Source organism: Panthera pardus, unplaced genomic scaffold, assembly GCF_024362965.1.
Source record: "Panthera pardus isolate Hobbes unplaced genomic scaffold, ASM2436296v1 HiC_scaffold_8, whole genome shotgun sequence".
In the NCBI taxonomy this organism is placed as follows: Eukaryota; Metazoa; Chordata; class Mammalia; order Carnivora; family Felidae; genus Panthera; species Panthera pardus.
In genome coordinates, this window is record NW_026527013.1 from 57,440,903 (window position 1) to 57,467,305 (window position 26,403).

General features: G+C 43.9%; 1 protein-coding gene, 1 non-coding gene and 1 pseudogene across 2 annotated transcripts in view; all 3 read right to left on the reverse strand.

The window, feature by feature from the left end:
- Window positions 1–10,512: 10,512 nt before the first annotated feature.
- RAB7A (RAB7A, member RAS oncogene family) overlaps window positions 10,513–26,403 on the reverse strand; it is a 71,193-nt gene continuing 55,302 nt past the window's right edge. Inside the window, exons 4-6 of the mRNA XM_019430964.2 lie at window positions 18,597–18,815; window positions 16,902–17,030; window positions 10,513–12,010 (exon numbers count right to left, since the gene is read on the reverse strand). Coding sequence (XP_019286509.1) covers window positions 11,915–12,010; window positions 16,902–17,030; window positions 18,597–18,815 — 444 coding nt within the window. The 3' untranslated portion in view covers window positions 10,513–11,914. The remainder of the gene's footprint in view (window positions 12,011–16,901; window positions 17,031–18,596; window positions 18,816–26,403) is intronic.
- On the reverse strand, window positions 23,301–26,339 carry LOC128775704 (ATP synthase subunit s, mitochondrial-like; annotated as a pseudogene).
- On the reverse strand, window positions 24,440–24,546 carry LOC128775839 (U6 spliceosomal RNA). Its single transcript, XR_008420793.1, has one exon. It is a non-coding gene; the product is annotated as a U6 spliceosomal RNA (small nuclear RNA).

Sequence of the window (26,403 nt, forward strand, 5' to 3'; positions counted from 1 at the left end):
TGTTGGGATGAGCACTGGGTGTTATAAATAGGGGATGAATCACTGGAATCTACTCCCCAAACCATTATTGCTCTATATGCTAACTTGGATGTAAATTAAAAAATAAAAATTTTAAAAAGTGGTATTTTATAACTTAAAAATATTCTTTCTGGTACTGTTGTAAATGAAATTATTTTACTTTTCTTAATGTTTATTTTTGACAGAGAGCGAGACAGAGCATGAGTGGGGGAGGGGCAGAGAGAGGAGACACAGAATCCAAGGCAGGCTCCAGGCTCTGAGCTGTCAGCACAGAGCCTGAAGCGGGGGTTGAACTCGTGGACAGAGAGATTGTGACCTGAGCCGAAGTCAGATGCTCAACTGACAGAGCCACCCAGGGGCCCCAGTGAAATTATTTTCTTAATTTACTTTGAATTGTTTTCAGTGTATAGAAATGCAACTGATTTTTGTGTATTGATTTTGTATTTTGCAGTGTTACTTAGTTTAGTACCTCTAATGTTGTGTATATGTGTGTGTGTGTATCCTTTAGGGTTTTCTATGTATATGTGTCACCTGTGAACAGGGATATTTTATTTCTTCCTTTCCAATTAGGAAGTCTTTTCTTTTTCTTGCCTAATTGTTCTGCATAGAATTTCCAGCACTATGTTGAATAGAAAGTGGGCATCTTTGTCTTGTTCCTGATTTTAGGTAAATGGCTTTTGCCATAGTATGGCCTTTGTTACGTCAAAAAACTTCCTTCTATTGTTTTCAGCGTTTTAATAATGAAAAGATGTTGAATTTTTTCGAGATACAACATGGCATCAATTTTAGGCGTACAACGTAATGGTTTGATTATTTGTGTATATGGCAAATGATCACAGCAAATGTAGTTAACATCCATCAACACAATTACAATTTTTTTTTCTTCTGATGAAAACTTTTAAGAGTTTTACAGTTAGCAACTTTCAGACACGGAACACAGTATTAATTCTAGTCACCATACTGTACATTAACTACATCATGGGCTTCTGTACTTTGTAACGGAGGTATGTACTTCTGACCACTTTCACTGATTTCAGCCACCTCCCACTCCCTGCCTCTGGCAACCACCACTCTGCTTTCTGTATGAGTTTGGTTTTTTGCTTTTTTAGATTCCACATGTGAGATCATAGGGTACTCCATCTTTCTCAGACTTACTTCACTCAGCATGATACCTTCGAGGTCTATCCATGTTGTTACAAATGGCAAAATTTCCCTTTTTGTGGCTCTGAATATATATATATATATACACATACATACACACACACACACACACACACACACACACACACACACACACACATCCTTATCCATTCACTGATTGATGGACGCTTCTGTGGCTTCCATGTCTTGGCTACTATAAATAATGCTGCAGTGAGCACTGGGTGCAGGTATCTTTCGAGCTAGTATTTTCATTTCCTTTGGATTTAGTTTTTTGAGGAACATCCATACTGTTTTCCAGAGTGGCTGCACCAGTTTGCATTCCCACCAGCAGCGCACGAGGGTTCCTTTTCTTCCACATCCTCACCACACTTGTTTTTCATTTTAGCCATTGTCACAGGTGGGATCTCATTGCGGTTTTGACTTACATTTCCCTGATGATAAGTGATGTCGAGCACCCTTTCATATACCTGTTAGCTATCTATCTTTGGGAAAATGTCTATTCAGCTCCTCTGCCCATTTTTTAATTGGATTTTTTTTTTTTTTTTTTTTTTTTTTTTGCTATTGAGTTATAACCCTTTCTGTATCTTGGATATATATCCAAGGGGGTTAATACCCCTTATCAGAATATGATGTGTAACTATTTTCCCCATTCAATTCTTGTTGAATACTTTTCAGTGTTTCTTCTGCATCAATTGAGGGTCATGTTGGATTTTTTCCTTCCTTCTATAAATGTGGATTATATTGATAGATCTTCATGCTGAATCACCCTTGCATTCTAAGAATAAGTACCACTTGGCCCTGGTGTATACTCCTTTTAATTTGGTGCTCTTCAGGATAACCTGAAGTGATGTCAGAGTTGGAGGATCCGATCCCATGGCAAGGAATGAAAAGACAGCAAGTTTCCCTGTCCTTCCACAACTCCTGAACAACCCCCAAACAGTGCTTGCTAGGGGTGGAAAAATGACTAGAGCCAGAGCCAGAGTATTTTTCTGAACTGACAGCCAGGCAAGTTTCTCAAAGCAGAAGCAACATACACAGATGCAAATCCTACTACCGAATCCACCACTTTAGTTCAGTAGGCCCCCAAGGTGGCTTTTTCCTCCCCTCAGGCTAGAAATTTATCACAGCCTTTACCCTTTCTCCTCCCTGGTCTAGACTAGGCAGTAATAATCCACCCATGAACCAGACTAAGGCCGAAGTGGCTGACAAAGTTCCAGCACTGGCTCCCTTCCTGTAATTCCAGGAAAATTACATGCGCCCCAGCAGAGGGGGGCATCTTCAGCCTTGCAGTGCGGAGGTGGGATTTCTGCCAGAGGAAGGGGGGCCAGGAAAGGTACTGTGAAGGCACAGGGCTCCTCTCCTGGAAGGAGAGAGGAACAGGGTGCACCATGCTGGTGCTCAGGTTATCTTCCAGACGGCCAGGATTTTCTGGCTGGTTCAGGAAACGAAGGCCATGGAAAGCCGGTAGAGCGGGACGGGCTAAGCCCACTTGGCAAAGAAGTCCCGCCAGCGCCTCACACCCATAACCAGGTCTCCTGAAGCACGTGTATTCCACTCAGACTTCTCAGCCGGCACTTGCAAAAGGCATTTTTTTACAACATATGAGCAGTGCATGCAAGTTTTAACTGAGGTGGGTCCTCAATTAATGATCATTCTGAGGTATTCAGGAATGAGATCACAGTATTCCATTTTCTGCCCATTAAAAAAAATGTTTATACATTTTGAGAGAGAATGCAAGCAGGGGAAGGAGGGAGGGTGAGAAAGAGACAGAATGAATCTCAAGCAGGCCTCACACTGTCAGTGCAGAGCCCAACTCGACGCCTGATCTCAAGAATTGAGGCTTGATAGGGGCGCCTGGGTGGCACAGTCGGTTAAGCGTCCGACTTCAGCCAGGTCACGATCTCACGGTCCGTGAGTTAGAGGCCCGAGTCGGGCTCTGGGCTGATGGCTCGGAGCCTGGAGCCTGTTTCCGATTCTGTGTCTCCCTCTCTCTCTGCCCCTCCCCTGTTCATGCTCTGTCTCTCTCTGTCCCAAAAATAAATAAAAAACGTTGAAAAAAAAAAATTAAAAAAAAAAAAAAAAAAAAAAAAAAAAAAAAAAAAAAAAAAGAATTGAGGCTTGATCTCATGAATCAAGACCTGAGCCGAAATCAGGAGTCAGGCGCTTAACCAACTGCACCAGCCAGGTGCCCCTCTTCCAATTAAAAAAAAAAAAAATAAAAAAAAAAATAAAAAAAAAAAAAATATATATATATGTATGTGTATATATATATATAATAATTATTATTATTATTATTTTAGTGTGTAGGCTTTATAGGTGCCCTCACAAATTTTTATTTTTTTTAAACTTAAGAAAAAGTTTATTTTGGAGTGTAATCAGGTGAGGAGCAGAGAGAGACGGGGACGAGAAGATCCAAAGTGGGCTCCGTGTTGATAGCAGAGAGCCCGATGCAGGGCTTGAACTCGAGAATTGTGAGATCATGACTTGAGCCGAAGTTGGACGCTTAACTGACTGAGCCACCCAGGTGCCCCAAATTCTTCTTTTTAAAATAGAATTTATTGTCAAATTGGCTTACATACAACACCCAGTGCTCAATCCCAACAAGTGTCCTCCTTAATTCCCATCACCCACTTTCCCTGCCCCAAATTCTTTTAAAGTAATTTCTACAATTCAACATGGGGCTTTTATTCACACCCCCAAAGTCAAGGTTGGATGCTCCATCAACTGAGCCAGGCAGGCACCCCTTTCCTCTACTTCAAGAGCAGCTAGAAAACTGGATATTGTGTGCTATCTTCCAGTTTAAAAATATTGGTTGGATGGGGAACCCGGGTGGCTCAGTCAGTTTAGCGTCCAACTTCAGCTCAGGTCATGATCTCACAGTTCGTGGGTTCGAGCCCCACATCGGCCTCTGTGCTGACAGCTCAGAGCCTGGAGCCTGCCTTGGATTCTGTGTCTCCTTCTCTGCCCCTCCCCTGCTCATGCTCGGTCTCTCTCTCTCTCTCTGTCAAAAATAAATAAACATTAAAAAAATATATATATATTGGTTGGATGCATGTAGGGAAAGTAGAATCAAAAGTTAACAGGCAGGGGGCACCTGAGTGGCTCACTTGGTTAAAGCGTCCAACTTTTAATCTTGGCTCAGGTCGTGATCTCATGGCTGGTGAGACTGACCTCCCTGTGGGAGGCAATCAATGGGCAAGACTGCAAGCTTAGTGGTGGGGAGAGGGGCTGGCTAGAGCACGCATTTGATATCTTTAAATTTTTTTTTTTTTAAGGCTAAATCCTCTTCTCTCTGTGGGCCTTACACATTAGTTGTAGCTCAAAATACTTTAGGGTATTATTTTTATACCACTTCAACTCTGGCTGCACGTTAGAATCACCTGAGGAGGTATTTTGTTTTCCATTGTCTTTTTTTTTTTTTTTTTTTTTTTTTAATTTACTGGAGAGAGAGTAAGCGAGCAAGTGAGCGAGCAGGCACAAGTGGGGGAGAGGAGCAGAGGGGCATATATATATATATACATATATATATATATATATATACACACACACACACACACACACACACACACATATATATACACACACACACAGAGGGGGAGGGGGAGGGAGAATCTTATGCAGGCTCTACGTTCAACGTTCAACGAGGAGCCCAACAAATGGCTTGATCCCACAACCCTGGGATCATGACCTGAGCCATGAGTCAGAAGTTCAACTAATGGAACCAGACTGGTTTCCCCTCCTGGAAAAGTTTTAAAAGGGACGCCTGGCTGGCTCAGTTAGTAGAGCACACAACTCTTGATACTGGGGTTTTGGTTCAGGCCCCATGATCGGTGTAGAGATTAAAAATAAAATCTTAAAAAAGCTACTTGGGATACCCCAGCACTGTCAAGTTCAGTGAATAGGATGGGGCCCAGGCCTCCAGCTGATTCTAATACACAGCTAAGCTTGAGAGAAAGGAACCTTCTGCAAGCTGTTTTCTCTTCAACTTGTTTTTTTTCCTCTTTACATAGGGTAGTTTGTACCTTACAAGGTTTCTTTTCTTCTTTTTTTTTTTTAACGTTTGTTTATTTTTGAGAGGGAGAGCACAAACAAAGGAGGGGCAGAGAGGAGACCAAGGATATGAAGTGGGCTCTGTGGTGACAGCCCAACGCGGGGCTTGAACTCACAAACAGCAAGTTCATGCCCTGAACCAAAGTTGGACATTCAGCCGACTGAGCCACCCATGAGCCCCTCACTTTTCAGGGTTTTAAAGAAAGGGAAAAATTTTAAGTCAGGAAAGAGGAAACCTGGCATGAAGCCAGTTTTAAGCAATGAAAGGTGACTTCAGCTCAGGTCATGATCTCATGGTTTGAGCTTGAGCCCCGAACTGGGCTTTCTGCTGTCAGTACAGAGCCCTCTTTGGATCCTCTGTCCTCCCCACCACCTCCCCGTCTCTCTCCAGCTCCCGCACTCTCGTTCTTGCCCTCAAAAATAAACATAAAAAAAAAAATAAAAGAAAAGTTGGGGCACCTGGGTGACTCAATCAGTTAAGCATGTGTCTCTTAATTTCAGCTCAGGTGTCATGATCTCATTGTTTGTGGGATTGAGACCCACGTCAGGCTGGTGCTGACAGCACAGAGCCTGCTTGGGATTCTCTCTTTCTTTCTCTCTCTCTCTCTCTCTCTCTCTTTCTCAAAATAGGCTTAAAAAAATGAAAGTTAAATGTTAAAAGGTAACGAGAGACGAGGGAGCTAACACATGTAGATAGCATGTTAAGGGCTGAATTGTGTCCCCTCCCAAATTCACATGTTGCAATGGTACCTCCAGTACCTCAGAATGTGAGGACACATTCTTTCAAGAGGTAATTAAGTTGAAATGAGGTCGTATGCATGGGCCCTAACCCAGTATCAGTATGACTGGTGTCCTTGTAAGGAGACATTAGGACATAGACGCACACAGAGGGAAGACGATGTGAAGAAACAGGGAGAAGACACCCACCTACAGGCCAGGCCAAGGAGAGGGCCCCCAGAAAGAACCAATTCTGCTGACACTTCAATCTCAAACTTCTATCTTCCAAACTTGCAAGAAAATAAAATTCTTTTGTTTAAGTCACCCAGACTCTGCATATTTGTAACAGTAGTCTTAGCAAACTAATACAGGACATATCCAAGAGAAGAGCCAAAGAACACAATGGGATCTGTGAGGTGAAAATAGTTTGGGAAATGGGAAAAGGACTCTAGGAGGGCACATCATAGTCAGGTTCAGAGTTGGCTTCAGGATAAAGTTCATGGTGTGGCAGGTCAGATCGTGATTTGTCATGATGAAGGTAAGAGGACAAAGATCAGGGTCAGTGTTAAGGAGAATTATCAATTATTTCAAGACAGGGTATGGATCATGGCCTGTGTCCAAAGGATGGTTACGATGTAAGGTTCAAGGTTACAAGGGTCAGTTAATACAGTGGCAGGATCAGTATGAAGGTAATGTTATTTCAAGGTCAAGTTGAGAAAGGTTAGAATGACTGTCAGTATCAAAGTGAGAATCTAGAGCAGGGTCAAGGTCAGGTTCAAAATGAAAGTAAGATATAATCATGATGATCAGGGTCAGAACCAGAGTCAGATTCAAGGAAAAATTCAAACTCACATTCACCTCAAGGCCAGGGTGTCTCACAATACAGAACGTTTTGGTGTCAGGACAAGAGTCTCAAATGGGCACCTGACTTGCTCAGTCAGAAAAGTGTCCAGACTCTTGATCTTGGACTAATGAGCTTGAACCCCATGATGGGTGTAGAGATTACCAAAAACAAACAAACAAACAAACAAACTTAAAAAAAAAAAAGAATACTAAGAATTAGGGTCATTTCAAGATCAAGTACAAATTTGGGGTAAGATATGGTCAGGGTGGTGGTCTGCATCAGAGTTAAGAGTCTGCTGAAAGGTCTGAATAAAGTGAAGGATAAGGGCCAGGGTCAAAGACATTTTAAGTTCATGGCAGCTCAAAATCAGGGATATCATCAGTGACAGAATCAAGGTCAAATATAAACTTAGGACATGAGATGGCCAGGACAATAATCAGGATGTTTCAGATTTAGGTTGAAGGCATCAGTGTCAGCATTTGGTTCTGTGTCATAAGTTAGGTCAGTTTCAAGGACAAGTTAAAACTGAGAGCAAAATATGGTAAGGATGATGGTTAGGATGAAAACAAGGGTTAGAATTAGGGCCTGGTTCAGGACCACTTTCAAACTCAAGGTCAAATTCGTAGTAATTCCAATTTCAGGGAGAGTTAAAGTCAGGATGATTATCAGTGTACAGGTTGAAGATCAAGGTCAAGTTCAAAGAGTGAGCTATAGTCAGAACATTAGTGGATCAGGGTGAGATTCCAGGTTAATTTTAAAGTTAACCCAAGGTCATGTCAAGGGGATCATAGTCAGGATCATTAGTGTAAGAAGGACAAGGTCCGGATCAAGTGGTTCTTGGTTAAAACCAGGGGCTCTGTGAGATGGAGGATGATCAGGGCTGGGACAAGGGTTAACTTCATGGTCATTTCATGATTAAATTCAAGGGTAAGTTCAGCATTGATCTTGGTTAATTAGCATGGCAGCATCAGGCTGAAGGTCAATTTTGAAGTTTAAGTTCATCCCAAAGTTGTAATGAATATTAAATGTGATGTTTAGGGTCAAGCTCAAAATGAAGGTAATTCAAGAGAAACATGATATCCAAAGGGTGAGAGACTGGATCAGGGTTAGGATCGAGGGAAGGTTCTAGCATAAAACCAAGTCCAAGATCACTTTATAGCCAGGGCGGGTCAAGGTTGGGTTCACAGAAAAGGTCCAGTTTGAGGTAAAGAACGGAGTCAACTTATAATCAGGATGAGACATGGTCAGAATCAGGGCAGTATCAGGTCAGGTTCAAAGGGTGAAACATGGTCAGAATGAGTTTCAAGGTCATTTCAAAGCCAGGAAGATCATCAAGGTCATAGTGAAGGTTAAGAGGTTCAGCATCAAGTTCATGTTCAAGATCAGACTGGGGGCAAAATCATGGGTCTTTATTTTTTATTTTTTTACATTTTATTTATTTTTGATAGAGACTGAATACAGTGGGGGAGGGGCAGAGAGAGACAGAGAGACAGAGACACAGAATCCAAAGTAGGCTCCAGGCTCTGAGCTGTCAACACAGAGCCCGACATGGGGCTCAAACTCACAAACCATGAGATCATGACCTGAGCCAAAGTTGGATGCTAAACTGACTGAGCCACCCAGGTGCCCCTGTGTATTTTTTTTGAGTTTATTTTTAGAGAGAGAGAGAGAGAGAGAGAGAGAGAGAGAGAGAGAGAGCGCGTGTGTGTACAAGCAAGGGAGAGGCGGGGGGGGGGGGGCAGGGAGAGGAGAGACACAGAATCCGAAGCAAGCTTGAGTCTCTGAGCTGTCAGCACAGAGCCCGACGTGGGGCTCAAACCCATGAACCTTGAGATCATGACCTGAGCTGAAGTCGTACACTTAACCAACTGAGCCACCCAGGCGCCCCCAAATCATGGGTCTTTAGAGTATGTCTGGCTGAGCATCAGGGTCTGGGTCAGGATTAGTGAAACAAATGAAGGAAAACTCAGCAATATAAATTCACGTCAAGAGCCAGGTCTGAGAGTCTGAGCCAATTAAGAGGAGTCTAATTAGTGTAAGCACACTCAGTCTGATTCATTTGATTTATGTTACTCCTAACTGCAAGTTAGTCTAAACCAAGATGGACACAAGAAGTGCGCTCCATGCGTTCATCTCTTTGGCACATTCTTACTGGGAGGTAGAGTGAATTAGCACGAATCTAATTAGTGCTATTGAGAAGCATCATTATTAGTTCAAATGAGCTCGGTCTCAGGCATTCTTCCTAAAGGCAAAACCTCATTACCTAGTTAGTATCAACTAACACGAACATAAGCAATGCAACACACATTCATCTCAAAGGCATATTTTTAATGAGAAGTGGGAGGAATTAGGTTCAATCTGAAGAGGAGTTGGGATAAGAATTCCTGTCAATGTAACAAAATCGGCCTGGGACTCCTTATAGGTTGTTGGAGCAAACTACCAGTAAACCCAGCAATCCACACTCACACTGTGACACACAGTGACTTTGGGTCCAACTAAAGCATACTACTTAAACAAATCTGTGTTAGCGCAACAAACGCATTCCCATTCTTCTCAAAAGTAACATCTCCCTATCAGAGCAAACGGAGATGAGCGTGAGCACAGCAACAGCATCCGTCTCCATTCACGTTCTTACCGGGAGGCAGAGCACATTCAAATGAACCCGAGGAGTGTTACTGAAGAGAATCCTAAGTATCAATGAAAACAAACTCCATCCCACACATCCTCCTCAAAAATAAATCCTTACCGCTTGTTGAAGCAAATCGACTTGTTTGGTCAAAAGCACATGCTAATGGTGAATCTAAGTGGGAATACGAAAAAAGATACTGTACTAGTGCAGGGTTCAGTGTCAGCCATTCCTTCTTTCTGTAAACGGCCAGGGTGGTTATCCGTCTTAGAATAATGGTTGCGATGAGAGGTCAAGGTGAATCTCCACGTCACATTTAAGGTTAGGACCAGAGAACAAGATCGCTGAACAGGAGCCTGGTCTGTAGAGGAGCGCATCACCCAGGGTCCATAACCAGAGAAGATCTAGGCCACGCGGCACCAGCCAAGGTGGAGTTGTAGCTGTGCGCTTCTGAGAATGCTATCTGTAACACACAAATGGAGCCAACAGCAGGCGCGAGGGAAGGAACCAGATGAGGAGCCTGAGACGTGGGAATGTAGAAACGTGTAGCAAAGGAGAATCCAAGAGCTTAGTCAACGGGGGCACTTCTAGAAGCAAAACCTACGCCAACCCTCTGACGTGGCATCTATTCAGTTCCAGCTGGTGACCTAGAATGTTGAACACGGGGCCCCTGCTGCCACATCTTCCTCTCCTGCGAAAGATCAGAAATCCAGAACTATGTGGTATCTAAGTATCAGCAACTATGCCAACCACAACACAGAACAAAAAGAACACAAAGGCTAAGTTATAGTCATACCCACAGGCTGTGCATGGTCCACAGGCAACCAACACTCGGTAGCTGCTCCTCTAAAGGGACAACGTCTTCTCCATTCAGAGTCCCCAGGCCCCATCACTGTGATTTAAAAAAAAACAAACCCCAAAACTAGGGGTAGGTACTGCACAGCTGGATGTGACAAGGCCTTTCTGCCTCAGAGAACCACATGAGCCCAGTTATGGAGGGCTCTTTAGCTTGATAAAGCACTGGCTATGATTAGCTAACATGGTCTCTACCGAGCCAAGGGTCTAGAAGAAGGAAAAAAGACAGGGCAAAGGCAGATGATCTTTGTTCTTGTTACATTTTATTGGCATCACGTTCATCTCTTTACAGAAGAACTTGGCCCACACCCTAGAATGTAGACCTTTGGAAAAGGGGGAAGTGCTCCGTTAAGCAAGCTACAATGCAGGGGCAGATCCTAGGGAGGGGGCAGAACTGCCAGGGTTCCATACCAAAGAAACAGGTTAATTAATAATGGGCAAGACTGGGAGTCGGTGGGGAAAAGGAGAAAAAGGTTTGCTAGCCTAAGGATACCACAACCCTGAAAGGAGCGCCTTCTAGAACAAAGGTAAAATCACTAGGACAGATCTGTTAGGATTTTCCTTTCCCTCTTATCAGTAGGATGCTGATCTATAGGGGATCGAAGTGTGGAAGTGGGGAGGGGAGGAAAAATGAGAATTTTAATTTCTGAAACAACCATTTATCCATTGCACGCACCACTGTATTATGCAAATCAACCTTTTGGAAAATTTAGACACAGAAGGGAACTAGACAGTTTTCCCCCTGGAGAGATGAAAAGCTTTTTGGCTCTTAAGTCTTTGATAAAAGGCGTACATAATTCTTGTGTCTACTGTACAGAATACTGCCTCTAGCTGGATTTCTGAATTCTGAGTTGCTAACACTCTGCAATCCAGACAGGGTTCAACCCTCCATCTTACACGCCTGCATTACAGGACTTAAACACATAATCCAAGAATTTCTTACACTAATTTATACATTTTTAATTGGTTGCATATATTAACATGTACTATAAGATTCTTTTCTAAGAAGCATTACATAATAAATGGATACTGTAAAAAGATCTGATTAGTTAAAAGTAACAAGCATTAACAGATACATACAAAACTCAGCCTTATCAGACTGGGTGTGAGCCTGTAATGAAGCATGGGGCACCAGCCTTCCCAAGTGGTAGCCTTCACAGGAGGGAGGGGTGGGGTGGGGGGGTAAAAAGACCACAAGACCGTTAAAAAAATCAGATAACTAATTAGACACAGATTAACTGTAAACAGTTCTCTCTCCCCAGTGGACAAAAAGAATAAGCTTCCGATGCCGACTCCACACCAGAACGATTTCTACAGCTTGCCTGTCCTGGCTGCCATACGAGGGCTGATGCGGTGGGTGGGCAGACCCCGATGGAGTCATCACAGGCCTGGGCTGGAGTCTGTCTGCTTGTGTCAGGTGTAGGTATAGGGGTGTGTGTGTGTGTGTGTGTGTGTGTGTGTGTGTGTGTGTGTGTGTGTGTGTGTGTGTGTAAGGGTGAGTATGTTTGTTGGGGTTTCTTTTGGCAGCTGGATTTGAGAGATGACTTTATGTTTTGTTTGGAAGAGGAGAGGGGGCTTGTGTTGGAAGGCCTAAGTGTGTTCTTTGTTTGTGAAGGACTCTGTGCTCTGCTCTCACTGCCCCTTCAGCAACTGCAGCTTTCCGCCGAGGCCTTGGCCCGGTCGTTCTTGTCCAGTTTGATGGGTTCGGGGAATTCGTTGTACAGCTCCACCTCTGTTTCCTGGGCAGGGAGAGAGAGAAAGGCCTGTTACTCAGGGTATGGGGAGTTTCTGAGCTCAGCTCTGGCCCTCTTCCACTGGGCACAGTGGGCAGGGGCCAGGGGCCAGACCTGGCAGTGAACAGAGGGCTCTGGTGGAAGGCATTCAACCCTCTAGGCCCAAACGGGGGGAAGACAGGTTTTGCAATAACTCTGGGACAAGGTGAAGAGAGAAATTCAGCAGGAAGGGCAGCAATCGACACTGAGCACTCAGGACAGAGCTGACTCATGCTCTCCATCATAATCGAAATCTGGTGGCTTGGGGACCACAGCCAGCTCACAGATGCTTGGAGTGGTCCGTATCATATCATTGCCAACACTTCAGAAGTCAGGCTTCAGCATGGGCTGGATCCTGGCAGCTCTTAGCCCTTCCACAAGGCAGGAAGGGGCTGGGGCTGGAGTGCTGGCTGCCCTCTCAGTCCCAAAACATTCCCCTAGGCCCCTATTTGACATTCATTTTTCTGGACTTACGGTATATTTTCTTTTTCTTCCAAAGTTAAGAGGGTTTTTGTCTCTAAGTGCTGCGTGCTCAGAAACCAGCTATGGATGAATTTTATCACCAACTGTGGTTGCGAGGTCACAGCAGATGGACTGTGGTCAGTTTAGTGTGACTTTCTGCTGAATTAACAAGTATCCAGTGAGGAGCAGTTTTCTACTTCCTGGTGTAGGAAAATAATCTGTCACTTAAACACTGAGCACCTATGTGCCAGCAACTGTTCTAGGATATGGAGATGAAGCAAGCAATGTTTCTAGTCGCTAAAAGTTGTCTAGGGAATGAGGGCCTGGGTGGCTCAGTCAGTCGAGTGTCTGACTTCTGCTCAGGTCATGATCTCACAGTTCGTGGTTTTGAGCCCCCTGTCGGGCTCTGAGCTGATAGTGTGGTGCTGACTTTGGATTCTGTCTTCCTCTCTCTCTGTCCCTCCCCCACTCACGCTCTCTCTCAAAAATCAACACGGAAAAAAATTTAAAACAAAGTTTTCTAGGGAAAATTATACTATTCACAATAGCTATAAAAGTAAAAACCCCCAAGAATTCACATTAAAAAAAGTAAAAGGTCTACCGAGGGATACAGAGTGTACAATTCAGTGGTTTTTTAGTGTATTCACAAAGTTGGGCAACCATCACCACTAATTCCAGAACATTTTCTTCACCCCATAAGGAAACCCTGCACTCATTAGCAGTCATTCCCCATCCCCATCAGACACCCCTAAGCCTTGGCAACCACTCATCTGCATTTTTTTTATTTTTATTTTTTAATGTTTTATTTATTTTTGAGAGAGAGAGAGAGACAGACAGACAGAGTATGAGCTGGGGAGGGGCAGAGAGAGAGGAGACAGAATCCGACGCGGGGCTCGAACTCGTGAACCACGAGATCATGACCTGAGCCGAAGTCGGATGCCCAACTGACTGAGCCACCAAGGTGCCCCTACATTTTTTTTTTTAAATATATTTATTTTTGAGAGAAAGCATGAGCGGGAGAGGGGCAGAGATGCGGGGATAGAGGATCTGAAGCAGGATCTGCGCTGATAGCAGTGACCCCGATGTGGGGCTCAAACCCACAAACCGTGAGATCATGACCTGAGCTGAAGTCGGATGCTAAACTGACTAAGCCACCCATGTGCCCCCATCTACTTTGTCTTAATAGATCCGCCTATTTTGGACACTTCACTTGATGGACATTTGTTTGTTTCTGCTTTTTGGCTACTATGGCTATTTTGGATGGACATGTTTTCACTCTTCCTGAGTATATACGTAGGAGTGGAGTCAAATGGTAACTCTTGGGGTGCCTGGGTGGCTCAGTCGGTTAAGTGTCTGACTCTTGATTTCGGCTCAGGTCATGATCTCATGGTTCGTTGAGTTTGAGCCCCGTACTGGGCTCCATGCTGACAGTGCAGAGCCTACCTGGGATTCTTTCTTTGCCCCTCCCCTGCTTGCCCACTCTCTCTCTTAAAAATAGACAGACTTAAAAAAAAAAAAAAGATAACTCTTTATGTGTAACTTTTTTGAAGAACTGCCAGACTGTTTTCCATACTGGCTGCACTATTTTACATTCCCACCAGGAGTGTATTTAATATGAAAGGCAAAGGATCTGAAAAATGATACGGTTTTATTGAAGGATATCACACAAGACCTAAAATAATAGCTGTTATGGACTGCATCTTTGTGTCTCCCCCAAATTCCTACATTGAAATCCTAATCCCCAGTGTGCTAGTATTAGGAATAAGAAATGAAGGTTAAATGAGGCCATAAGGCTGGGGCCCTGATCGGACAGGATTAGTGTGTCCTTGAAGGAAGGGACACCAGAGAGAGGGGGCTCTTGCTTGCTCTAGGTCTTGCTGTCTGTGATCACGTAGGAAAAGCCATGCACCCGAGAACACAGCAGTCAGCAAGTGGGGGAGAGAGTCCTTAGCAGAAAGTGAATTTGCTGGCACGGTGATTACAAACCTCTGGCTTCCAGAACCAAGAGAAGATAAAAGCCTGCTGTTTTGCCACCTAGTCTATAGTATTTTGTTATGGCATCCAGAGCATACTAATAAGACAGCTGTAATGCGCAATCCCAGTCAGAATCTCAATAAAGTTTTCTACTTGGGTGCCGGGAGCGGGGGGGAGAAAAAAGGTGGAACTATAATAAAATTCTCAGCCTAAATGGAAAATGCACCAACATGGCCAAGGGAAAAATACAAACAAGACTGGGGGGGGTGGGGGAGTGGGGGGAGACTTGCCTTATCAGAGGTCAGATACACTATAAAGGCAGTCAAATCAAGACGGTCCAATGCACAATTGTCAAATGGACTGGAGAGACCCGAAATAGATCCCAGTATACATGAACATTCACCTACATAAAGGTAATGCTTCAATCCACTGGGGAAAGTGGTTTTTTAACAATTTGCAACTAATGTTGGAAATAATTGGCTATCCCTCTTAAAGAGAAAGGTGAGACTCTATTTCCGCCTATAAGCCTAGATGAATTCCAGTTGAATCAGACAACACATAAGCTAGATATAGAAAACCTAGAAATTTAAAATGACATACCTGTCTTAAAAAATTACTCTTTTCCTATGGCCCAGGGATAAAGCATAATTGGAAAAGTCACATGCGATGCAGGTAAAGTTAATTCCTGTTCACAGAGTGCTCACGATCAGCGACAGGTGCCCAGGCCCCAGTGCCGCACAGCGGTGGCCTACAGGACAGGGAACCCCCAGACCGGCAGCACAGCAGCAGACCTACAGATGGTGCCGACTGCTCGCTGGTCAGCAGGTAAGAGAAAGGGCTGAAGCACTGCTGCCTTTGAGGAAAACGTTCTGGCAGCATCTTTTACTATTAATTATTTTTTAGAGTTTGAGAGAGAGCGAGAGAGCACGCACGTGCAAGCAGGGAAGGGGCAGAGAGAATCCCAAGCAGGCCTCCTGCTATCAGCGTAGAGCCCGATGCGGGGCTCGAACTCACAAACCGTGAGATCATGACCTGACCCGAAACCAGGAATCAGACGCTTAACCGACTGAGCCACCCAGGTGTCCCTGGCACCATCTTTTAAAAGCACACATACCTTTCAATCTAACAATCTTACTCCTGAGAGGCTAGCATGTAGGAACAAAAAAGCATTATAATAAGGCTACAGAGACAGCAATATTCAGAGAGAAAAACTGACAGTGATGCCAGTCAACAGGGAACTGGTTGAAGGCAACTCCCCATACCTGTTTAGATTCGCATGCAAGTATCAGGAACATTAGGGAAAACATAGCAGGCTATTATTGATCTAGGTGCGAAGGTGGGTTAGAGGAAGCGGAAGAGAGGGAGGCCTAGGCCTCAGGCCTGCACCCTGTTATCCACGTTTCTCAACAGGGGCTATCCTGGCATTCTGGGTCAATCAATTCTTCGTCAGGCAAGACCGCCCCCTTTCATCACGGAACCCTCAGTGCAGCCTCCAGTTGTTCCAGAATGGGAACAACTCATTCCAGTTACCTCCCTGCCCACAGGTCCAGATGCCCCATCCTGCTGAGAACTGCTGCATTCTAGAAACCTGGTTTCCAGGAGCTGGCAGAACCTGCCTTGCCCCTCACAGCCACCACGTGCTTCCTCAAATGTTCTCTGCACCCTCTGGCAGGCGCCTCACCTCTGACACTCACTCCCCACCTAAGTCTGACTATCACAGATGACGGACGATGCCTCATGATGTCCCTTAACTCACTGGCCCTAACAGAGCCACTCAATCAAAAGAGTCTTCAACTCCCACATTCCAACAACAAGAAGTAACTGTTTGTTTTCTGGAAACAGCTGAGTAAACAACATTAAGAAAGAAATTCTCATTCAAGGAATACATTTCCTCGAGTTTCTGGGTAAGCTTTCCTTCTGGTGATCAAATATAACCATTTATGAGGATGACAGGAGTGACCCCATCTCATTCAATCTTAACCATCCTGCAAGCAAGTATTCTCTTTTTGTGAGGGGATGGAAGTTCAGAGATGAAACACACACACACACACACACACACCACCACTAAATTTAATGATGCGTAGCAAACCTGGAATTTGAATTCCAATTGATGCTCTCCTCCAATGGAAGGAGCAATGTGGCCAGGGGCCTCCTAGCGGTCTGATCTCCTAACAGCATGCGGGAGAATAAGCACATACCCGTAAGGGTGGCCCTCAGCCTGTCTTCACTGCCCCTGTCCTATAGAGGTGGAATTTCTGGGAGATTTAGCAAAATGCCTCATTACCTTCCCAGATAAACACATGGGGTTTTCTGGCTACACAGACAAAAGAGCTAGGAAAGAAGATTACGGACAAGGAAGCCAGGCAGGGGCTGGGTTGATGGTCAGTCAGCAGAGGGAGCCAGATAGCTGCTGGAGACCCACCTGTTTAAGTGCATTCCGTGCAATCGTCTGGAACGCCTGCTCCACGTTGATGGCCTCCTTGGCACTGGTCTCGAAGTAGGGAATGTTGTTTTTGCTGTAGCACCAGGCCTGTGCCCGCTTTGTGGCCACCTGGAAGAGGAAGCAGGGTGTATGTGTGCTCCTAATCTAGCACGGCCTCAACCTTCTCTAGAAGGATCATGGTCCCTAGCCTATAGGTAGCACAGGTGAGGGAGCAGACCTGGGGGGTGAGGGTGTGCAGGGACACAGCTGCAGACCTGTCCAAGGTCACCCTGCTGGCTCTGCATAACACAGCTAGACCTCAAACCCAAAGCCCATTCTATAATCCATAGTTTCTGACCCTTAGCTACACTTAAAAGGAGTAAGCAGCCAGCCCAAGAAGTATTGAATCATTTCTCCTAGGACCTCAGAGGTCCCAGCCCAGGAAATGCCTGGCAGCTTGGTCTCTAAGGTTCACTGTCCCTTACCCATTACTGCTCATATTAAACCACCTGTGTCACAACCTTGTGTCACAGAATCCTGCTGCTCTCACCAGCACCCCTACCCTCTCCTACCCCAATTCCTTCCCTGAGCCTTAGCCTATTTTCAGGCATGAGGGGACTGTCACTTAGAAAAGGGAGAAAATGAGATCAATGGCCAGAAATAAACCTAGTTATAATTAAGAGTCTATGTTCCCAAGAGAAATGCTATTTGAAAGTGAACCAGAGCAATTTTACTCAAAGCCCAAAGCGCAATCTTTTGCACACATGGAGATCCAGGCAGGCCTCCGAGGTGCAGGAGAGCAGAATTACAAAATCTAATCCCTTCCTTTCAAGTGCAGAAGAAGAACTGAGGCTCAGAAGGCAAAGGCAATGGTCCAAAGTCACAGCCGGTCAGGGGCAGCGTGGGGATTTAAACCAGGTCTCCTGAGCCCTGGTCCTCAAAGGCAGCTGGCCAAAAGGTAGTTCACATTCCCACATATACCTTTCTAGAGCCATTCTGAGCGTAGCAAAGAACCCTCCAAACCACAAGGCACCGTGGAAGCCAGTGCCTCTCACAGGAGGGGAAAATAACAACGGGCCCATAGAAAGCCACCATTTTCCAAGCTCTTCCTGGGTGCCAGGCTTTCAGGTGCAGCGTCACCTGATCCCAGAGTATTCTTGTTATAGGAGTCAACGTTCAGACTCCAAGAAGTATTCCCAAATTAAAAGTGCATGAGCCAGGCTTTAAATGCAAGTCTGCTTTTAAATCCAAAAGACCAAAATGCAGACTGCAACCCAGCCTCAAGTCCAATTATTTCATGGGGACCAAAAGTGATGGACTTGCTACTTTGCTGGCATAATCTCAAAGGGAAAACCACTGCAGACTTTCACTGTCCCTGTGCTGCCACAGAGAAAGCAAAACTGGTATGCCATTACTCGGTTAGGAAGCAAGGCTTTATTCCAAGGGCTGGATGGGTAACTAGTGATCTCTCCCCTCTCCCCCAGTATGGGACTGGGACACACACACACACACACACACACAGAGATACTGGGTATTGGTCCTTAAGGCACGTGGCTTTTTACTAATCAAAACTAAAAACAGTAGCCATCTGAAACTTAGCTGCTACTTTTAAAAGAAGGCCCAGCAGCCACGACCTAAATGAGGGTAGATTCGTAAGCCTCCACATTTTCGACTGTCACTACCTTTGGCACTTACTTGTCTGTTTTCGAGGTCAATCTTGTTTCCCAACACCACGAAGGGGAAGTTTTCAGGATCCCGGGGACTGGCCTGGATGAGAAACTCATCTCTCCAGCTATCAAGGGTTTTGAATGTGTTGGGGGCAGTGACGTCAAATACCAGAACGCAGCAGTCTGCGCCTCTGTAGAAGGCCACACCAAGGGACTGGAACCGTTCCTGTCCTGCTGTGTCCCAGATCTGCGAGAGAGAAAACATTATTCCTTGGGGAACACGGCTGTAGGAGTGGGGGACACCAGAGGAAACGAGCTGGATCATGGAGACACTCAGAGACAAGTGACTTCAGAACCAGAGTATCCAGAAGAGCCCTGACAGACAGCATGTGTGAGTGCATGTGTCTGTGAGGGGTGACACTGAGTCCGAACTCTGTTAGAAAATGTCTTTACCTTGATCCAGGTGGTAGTCACACGAACAGATATTTATGTGAAATTCATGATGTAACCTTAAGGTTTATGTACTCTGGGGACTTTTTGGGGGTGACAGAATACAGGGAGGTGATTACTCACTGAATTGTATATTTAAATTTACACATTTTACTGTCTATCAAGCTTACCTTAAAAAAATCAGCATGTTTTATTTATACTATAACTCACTTAAAAACAAAAAAAGCAAACAAAAACCCCTGACAGAGAGAGATGAAGGGAAAGACAGACAACAAGAACACACTCTAGAATATAGGTGAAAGCCGGCTTTCAGTCTGAACACCATGTACTACTGACCAGCTCAAAGAACTTCACGCCGTTCATTGCCTTGCTAGGTTTGAGAGCGAAGATGGATTCCCTCACTGCCCTAGATTCCTAACAAGGCCACCCTGATCAGCCTGGAGAGATGACAGGTGTTATGAGAAATGGTCCCACATCCCCCAGCCAGTCACCAGGTTTAAGAAAGTGGCTGGGTCAGAAGCAGCATACTATTACCTCCAGCTGACACGGGTCTCCCTCCCACTACTGGATTCACTGTCGGCAGGGAACCCGCTCAGCTTCAGAACACAAGAACTTGGACCATCCTTACAACCCAGATACATACCAACTTTACGTCCACATCACCGGCCAACCACCCCAAAGGCCCAGGGTTTGAACCCAAATGGGGTGTGGATTGGACTACTATGGTTTTATCTCCAGAACCAGATTCTGCAGAAAGATGGTTGAGCTCCTCTGTGAAGCCCTTCTCAGGCAGCCAGTCCTGCCTCACTCCAGGTGATCTGGAACACCTGGGCAACACGTCAAGTGTCCCTAGGCCATACAAAGATTGAGCTCCCAGTTCAGGTAAGAAGAGCACCATACAAGACGAGGCTAGGATGCCTGGTTAGGATGACTTAGGTGCGAGGCTGAAGGGCAGCAGAAACAAACCTAAAGCCTATTAGTCTAACTGCCTCTCATCAGAGTTGGAGGACTAAATGCTGCCCCACCCCCAAGACAACAAGCTAAGTACACACATGTAGACATGATGTGATCTCTAGCGTCACTGGATCCCCAGCAGAGGGGCTGTTGGTGAGGTCTGATTTTGTGCTTTTCGGGTTTCCCAACATCCTACACTGAATGTGCGTCTCTGAGTGAAAAAATGAACCCTTTCTCGTAAGAGAGAGACTGGGACGAAGGGGGACTCGAGAGCTTGGTCACACAATAAGGAAAGTAGAAACAGACAACTATTCCTATAAAGAGAAAATAAGAAAACAAGATTTAAAACCAGAATTTAAATCTAGGCTTGTACCAAAAAAAAAAAAAAAAAAAAAAAAAAAAAAAAAAAATTCCGTTAGAGAAGTAAGTAACATTGTTCTTATGTAAACATCTGGGTAAGTAAAGCCAAAAGAGCCCTCCAAACACTTGGCACACACCGCCCCACGAGACCATTACTCTAGGTGTCCGTGCTGTGGGGTTTTATGTAGCTGAAATCCTCCCCCACACGTCACTCCTCTCTGCCCTGTGAAACACTGCAGCACTTTCTCTGACAGCGACTCACACCTTTATGGATGCCCAACAAACTCAGCAAATAACTTCATCCTTGTTAAAAAAAGCAAAACAAAAAAAAACACCCCGGCTGCCAATTTTCTGTACTTGTAACTCAGTAATGAATGCTAACATACAGAGCCTCTTCTGTATTTCAGGTGCTTGTTTAGGACAGAATCCCAACAGGAGAATTACATAAGAACTCTACCACTTTTGGGTGGAACCTAATGGGTATTTGGAACTCACACACACAGAGAAGGCAAAGTAAGGGGTTGTTAAAGAGAAAAGCTGAAAAGCTGGGCAGTTATTCTTAGCAACTTTCAAAAATTAATTTATCTTCAAACCTAGAAAAATATAGTCCTATAACTGTGGTCTTTAAAACTTTTTAGTATTTTAACTGAAATATTTTGTTTTCTACATTCAAAACACACCCATATAACTACGTGCTACTCGAATGTGACAAATATTAACACTGACACCTTCATGTCAGTTTTTTTACTATTTTTTTATTGTCTAGTTTTATTTAAATTTTAGTCATTTAAAAAATTATTTATTTTTTCAAAGTTTATTTATTGATTTTGGGGGGGGGGGAGAGAGAGAGAGAGACAGAGAGAGAGAGAAAGAGAGAGAGAGAGAGAGCAGAGGAGGGGGGGAGAGAGGGAGGGAGGGAGAGAGAGAGAGAGGGAGAGAGAGAGGGAGAGGGAGGGAGAGGGAGAGAGAGAGAGAGAGAGAGAGAGAGAGAGAGAGAGAGAGAGAATCCAAAGCAGGCTTTGCACCACCATCAGTGCAGAGCCCAACATGGGGCTCAAACTCATGAACCTCGAAATCATGACCTGAGCTGAAATCAAGAATCAGATGTTTAAACTGAGCCACCCAGCCCCCTACCCCATCCCCTTTTTTAAAAGGAAACAGAGTTAACCCTTCCTCACAGCATTCCCTTTCCTCCCTCCCCAGAAGTAAATGGTTCCTGAAGAACTTTTTAGACAAATGGTATTATCCTATACATCTTTTTTTGCAATTTGCTTTTTTTTCCCCCTTTTCCAAAAGTTAATGGTTATATAGCATTCCACTTTCTTAATATACATCCTTTATTCCCTGGTCATCTGAGCTGTTTGCAGTTTTTCAAAAAAGCTGCAATGAGCATTTTTCCTAGGCTTCTCTTCTTGTGCCCAGAGGTAAATTTCTCTAGGCTACCTGCCTAGACAGAGAATTGTGCATGTTCAACAATGGAAAGCAAAATGGTAGTCTCTATTAAGAAGAGCTAATATCCCACCAACAGCTTGAGAATATTCTGCTTCCCTATATTCCTGCCCAAACTTGATTTTGTCAGCCTTTTTTTCCATGTCTGCACATTCAAAAAAAAATTTATTTGGAGAGAAAGCCACATGTACATGCATGCAAGCAGGGAAGAACAGAGAGGGAGAGTGACAGAATCTCAAGCAGGCTCTGCAAACCCACAAACTGAGAGATCATGACCTGAGCTGAAACCAAGGGTCGGACGCTTAACTGAACGAGCCACCCAGGTGTCCCTTCACGTGTACATATTTATAGTAACACACTTTATTAACTTAAAATTTTTAAAAATGTTTATTTTTGAGAGACAGACAGACAGACACACAATGTGGGCAAGGGACAGAGGAAAACAGAGGATCTGAAGTAGGCTCTATACTGACACCAGCGAGCCTGATGCAGGGCTCAAACTCACCAACTGTGAGATCATGACCTGAGCTGAAGTCAGACACTCAACTGACTCGAGTCTGGGTCACCCCATGCTTTAACTTTAAATTACAATGTAACAAATTACTGTTAAAATACAATAAAGAATATCTGGGTAGTACATCTGAATCACTTTAAAGAACTCTATCTACATCAAGAGAGATCTGTATAAAATGAGGAATATATTAGAATTAAAAGGCTATCTAGTTTGCATTTTTCTTAAAATGTATATAAACTCTCACTTGCAACTCAGTGACTTTAATAATAAGTCATGTCTGAATATTTATTTTCTACATGATGGACTCCTTGTTTAAAATGTTATGGTAAAGGGGCTCCTGGGTGGCTCTGTCGGTTAAACATCCAACTCTTGGTTTCAGCCCAGGTCATGATCTCACAGTTTGCGAGCAAGTCCCAAAGCACTGTGTAGGACTCTGAGCTGACAGCATGGAGCCTGCTGAGGATTCTCTCTCCCTGTCCCCCTCTCGTGTTCTCTCTCACTCAAAAATGAATAAGTTAAAAAAAAAAAAGTTACAGTATGACATTCTTTTAGTCCTATGGACGGTAAATAGAATATCTGTTACTGTTTACCATTAACGATTTCAATTATTATTATTTTTTAATGTTTTTATTTATTTTTGAGACAAAGAGAGACCAAGCACGAACAGGGGAGGGGAAGAGAGAGAGGGAGACACAGAATCCGAAGCAGGCTCCAGGCTCCGAGCTGTCAGCACAGAGCCCGACGCGGGGCTCGAACTCACAGACTGCGAGATCATGACCTGAGCTGAAGTCGGACGCTTAACCAACTGAGCCACCCAGGCGCCCCATTTTTTTTTAAATTATTTTTTTAATGTTTTAATTTATACCATTAACAATTTCAGATAATACTTTATATTGAAATAAGACACTTTTCTTCCCATCTCCATGATTTACTTATTTTATAACCAGAAGTTTGTTCCTTCACCTTGACCTGTTTCTCCCATTTCCCACCCTCCCTCCCCTCTGGTGGCCACCGGTTCGTTCTGTGTATTTATGAGTCTGTTTTTGTTTATTCATTTGTTTTTTTCAGATTCCACAGACAAGTGAAATATGGTATTTGTCTTTGATTTATTTCACTTAGCATAGGCCCACCCATGGTGTTGCAAATGGCAAGATCTCATTCCTTTTTTATTGCGAGTAACATTCCATTGTATGTATACGCGTCTTGTCTATTCATTCATCTGTGGATGGACACTTGGGCTGCTTCCATATGAAATAAAACACTCACTGAATATTATAATTTTACTTCAAATCTAATTTTAGTTCCAGAGAAGGCAGTACTATCTTAAAGGCTTGGACAAGGTTTTCTTTTTCTGTTACTCCAGGAAGATCACTTAACAGCAAACACTTGAGGGTTTTACTTAAGTGATGCAGAGAAATGATGCCTTTGTCTGTGATAGCCCCACACAGAATTGTTTCCATTTCCAACACACTTTGTTGTAAATTTTTAAGTTTACAAAGTCTCAACAGTAATCCTCAATATCATGACACGTGCATGACCTTATCTTTCTAGCATGCTGTTAGTGCTCCGTGGGACCAAACCCGATGCTCAGGATTTAAGAGCCGGTGCATCAACTGCCTGAATCCTGTCTGTCTAGGGAGCCTGCTGAGAGGTCGTTATAGTCCTTCTGTCAACTCTCCTGGCCACGGCAGCGCACCACGGCCCCACCGCACAGTAGCCACATGGATGCTGTCCCTTCAGGGTTGACATCCACTTTATTCAACCAGGCCCAGAAGTATCTGGAGTCACAGGACCACGGGAGTTTCTTTAAGCCACACAACTGCTGGAAAGTTTTTCCCGAAGGCATCATTTGATAGCGTCGGAGAAGCGGAGGGTGTAAGGAAGAGGAGGTGTTCCCTGCACCTACAGTGGTCCAGCCTGCCCTGTCACCTTTTTAAATTTGCAGTTCCCTGCAGTTAAGCCATTGGAATTAAAGGCTTCTTCTCATAAGCCTGCTGATGTCTTTTGTCCAGTTATCCAGTGGGTTGTCTGTTGACTGGATACTATGATGCATTACTAACATCTTCTTCTGGTCTGTGGTTTGTTTTTGTCATTAGGGAGTCTTATTCAAATGTTTACTTTTTTTTTTTCCTTTCTTTCTTTTTAAAAATATGGAACGCTTCACGAATTTGCGTGTCATCCTTGCGCAGGGGCCATGCTAATCTTCTCTGTATCGTTCCAATTTTAGTATATGTGCTGCCGAAGCGAGCACTCAAATGTTTACTTTAATGTAGTTTACTGTCAATCCTTTAGGATTTTCTCTTTCTCTATTTTAAACACCAAAGGTTAAAAAAATTTTTTTTCTACTTTTAAAGTTTTCATTTTGTATTTTTTTCATTCAGGTCTTGAACCCTCCCTCTTGGTTACTCCTCCTCATTTAAAGGGAAAACCACTGGCCCGTCCCATTTACTGTGTAACTCCACTTTGCTAGTCTTCTGGAAGCCACCTCTCTACTCAGTGTCCAGCTGGGGGTGGCTTGTTTGTGTGCTCTCTGTTCCCTTGATATGTCTCTGACAATATCACAGTTTAAATTGCTATGGATTCAGAGTAAGTTACCTTTAAATTTTTCATGCATACTTGATTCCATCTAATGTTTACTACTGACTGATTTCTAGCTTCTTCCTGAACCATGTAAGGAATTTAAAAAACCCACAGCAGTCACTAATCTTCCTCCACACATTAAATTACAGAGGTCCAATCTTGGTTTTCTATGATAGTTTAGAAGTTACATACTCTTACTATTATGGTCATAATTCTAACAATAAATACATGTATACAATTAAAGTTGACCTCAATTTATCTTCCTAACCTTTCCAAATGAAATCACTTTCCTTCTGTCTGAAGTACATCTTTTAGAATTTTCACCGTGGAACTCAAGGATATATGCTTTCATTCTTAGTATTTTTAGTAGAGACAGAATACTGTGGTCAAGGTTTCTTTCAGAATATATTCCACTGCCTGGTGATCTCCACAGTTACTGTTTGGAGTCAACAGCCTCATTTCTGCTCCTTTTCAAGATCATCTTTTTTCTCTGGATGCTTTCAAGTTTGTCTTTTTTTTTTTTTGGAGAGAGAGAACGACCAAGTGCACCAGGGGAGGGGGGCAGGAGAGGGAGGGAGAGAATCCTAGCAGGCTCCATGCTCAGCATGAAGCCCAACGTGGGGCTCGATTTCACAATGCTGAGATCATGATCTGAGCCAAAATCTAGAGCCACCCAGGCGCCCCTGTCTTTTTTTTTTTTTTTTTTTTTTTTTTGTAATTTCATTATGATTCATCGAGATTTCTTTTTTATTTATCCATCTTGGGAGTTTGAGCTTCCTCAATCTGTGGATTGGTGCCACATCAGTTCTAGCAAATTCGCAGCAAATATTATCTTTGATCTTTGTTTTGAGATTGATTAAAAGGAAGTCTGACCTATCTATTGAATCCTGTTTGTACCTCTCCTACCATTCTTCATTTCAGCTCTCTTCTAGCATACTGATCTGTTGCTAAAAACATTCTCGGATTTCCACCTTTTGGTTATTGTATTTTCTTTTTATAAATTCTATTAACTTACACACTTGTTTAGTTTCTTCTCTCCAGATATCTAAGATTGTCTTATTTCTCTGAAATATAAAAACCACTCTGAAAGATCAGGGAACTTTCCATTGGTTCTTGTCTTGTTTTCTTATTCGGATCATCTTATTGCACGTTGCTAAAAGCCCGTGAAAAATATGTGAGGATTCTTCAAGATCTACCTTGATGATGCCTTTGTCCAGAGATGATGACTCTCATTTACTTCTAGTCTTTCAAGCTGCCTGCAACAGCATGAGGGCCAGCTGTGCCTTTCAACCTTTCAGGAACACGTTCTCTGGGGCACCTCGGTGGCTCAGTCGATTAAGTGTCTGACTTCAGCTGAAGTCATGATCTCATCGTTCATGAGTTTGAGCCCCGCACTGGGCTCTGTGCTGACAGCTCAGAGCCTGGAACCTGCTTCGGATTCTGTGTCTCCCTCTCTCTGCCCACCCCCCCACCCCACCCCTGCTCGCACTCTCTCAAAAATATTAAAAAAAAAAAAGGAACACGTTCT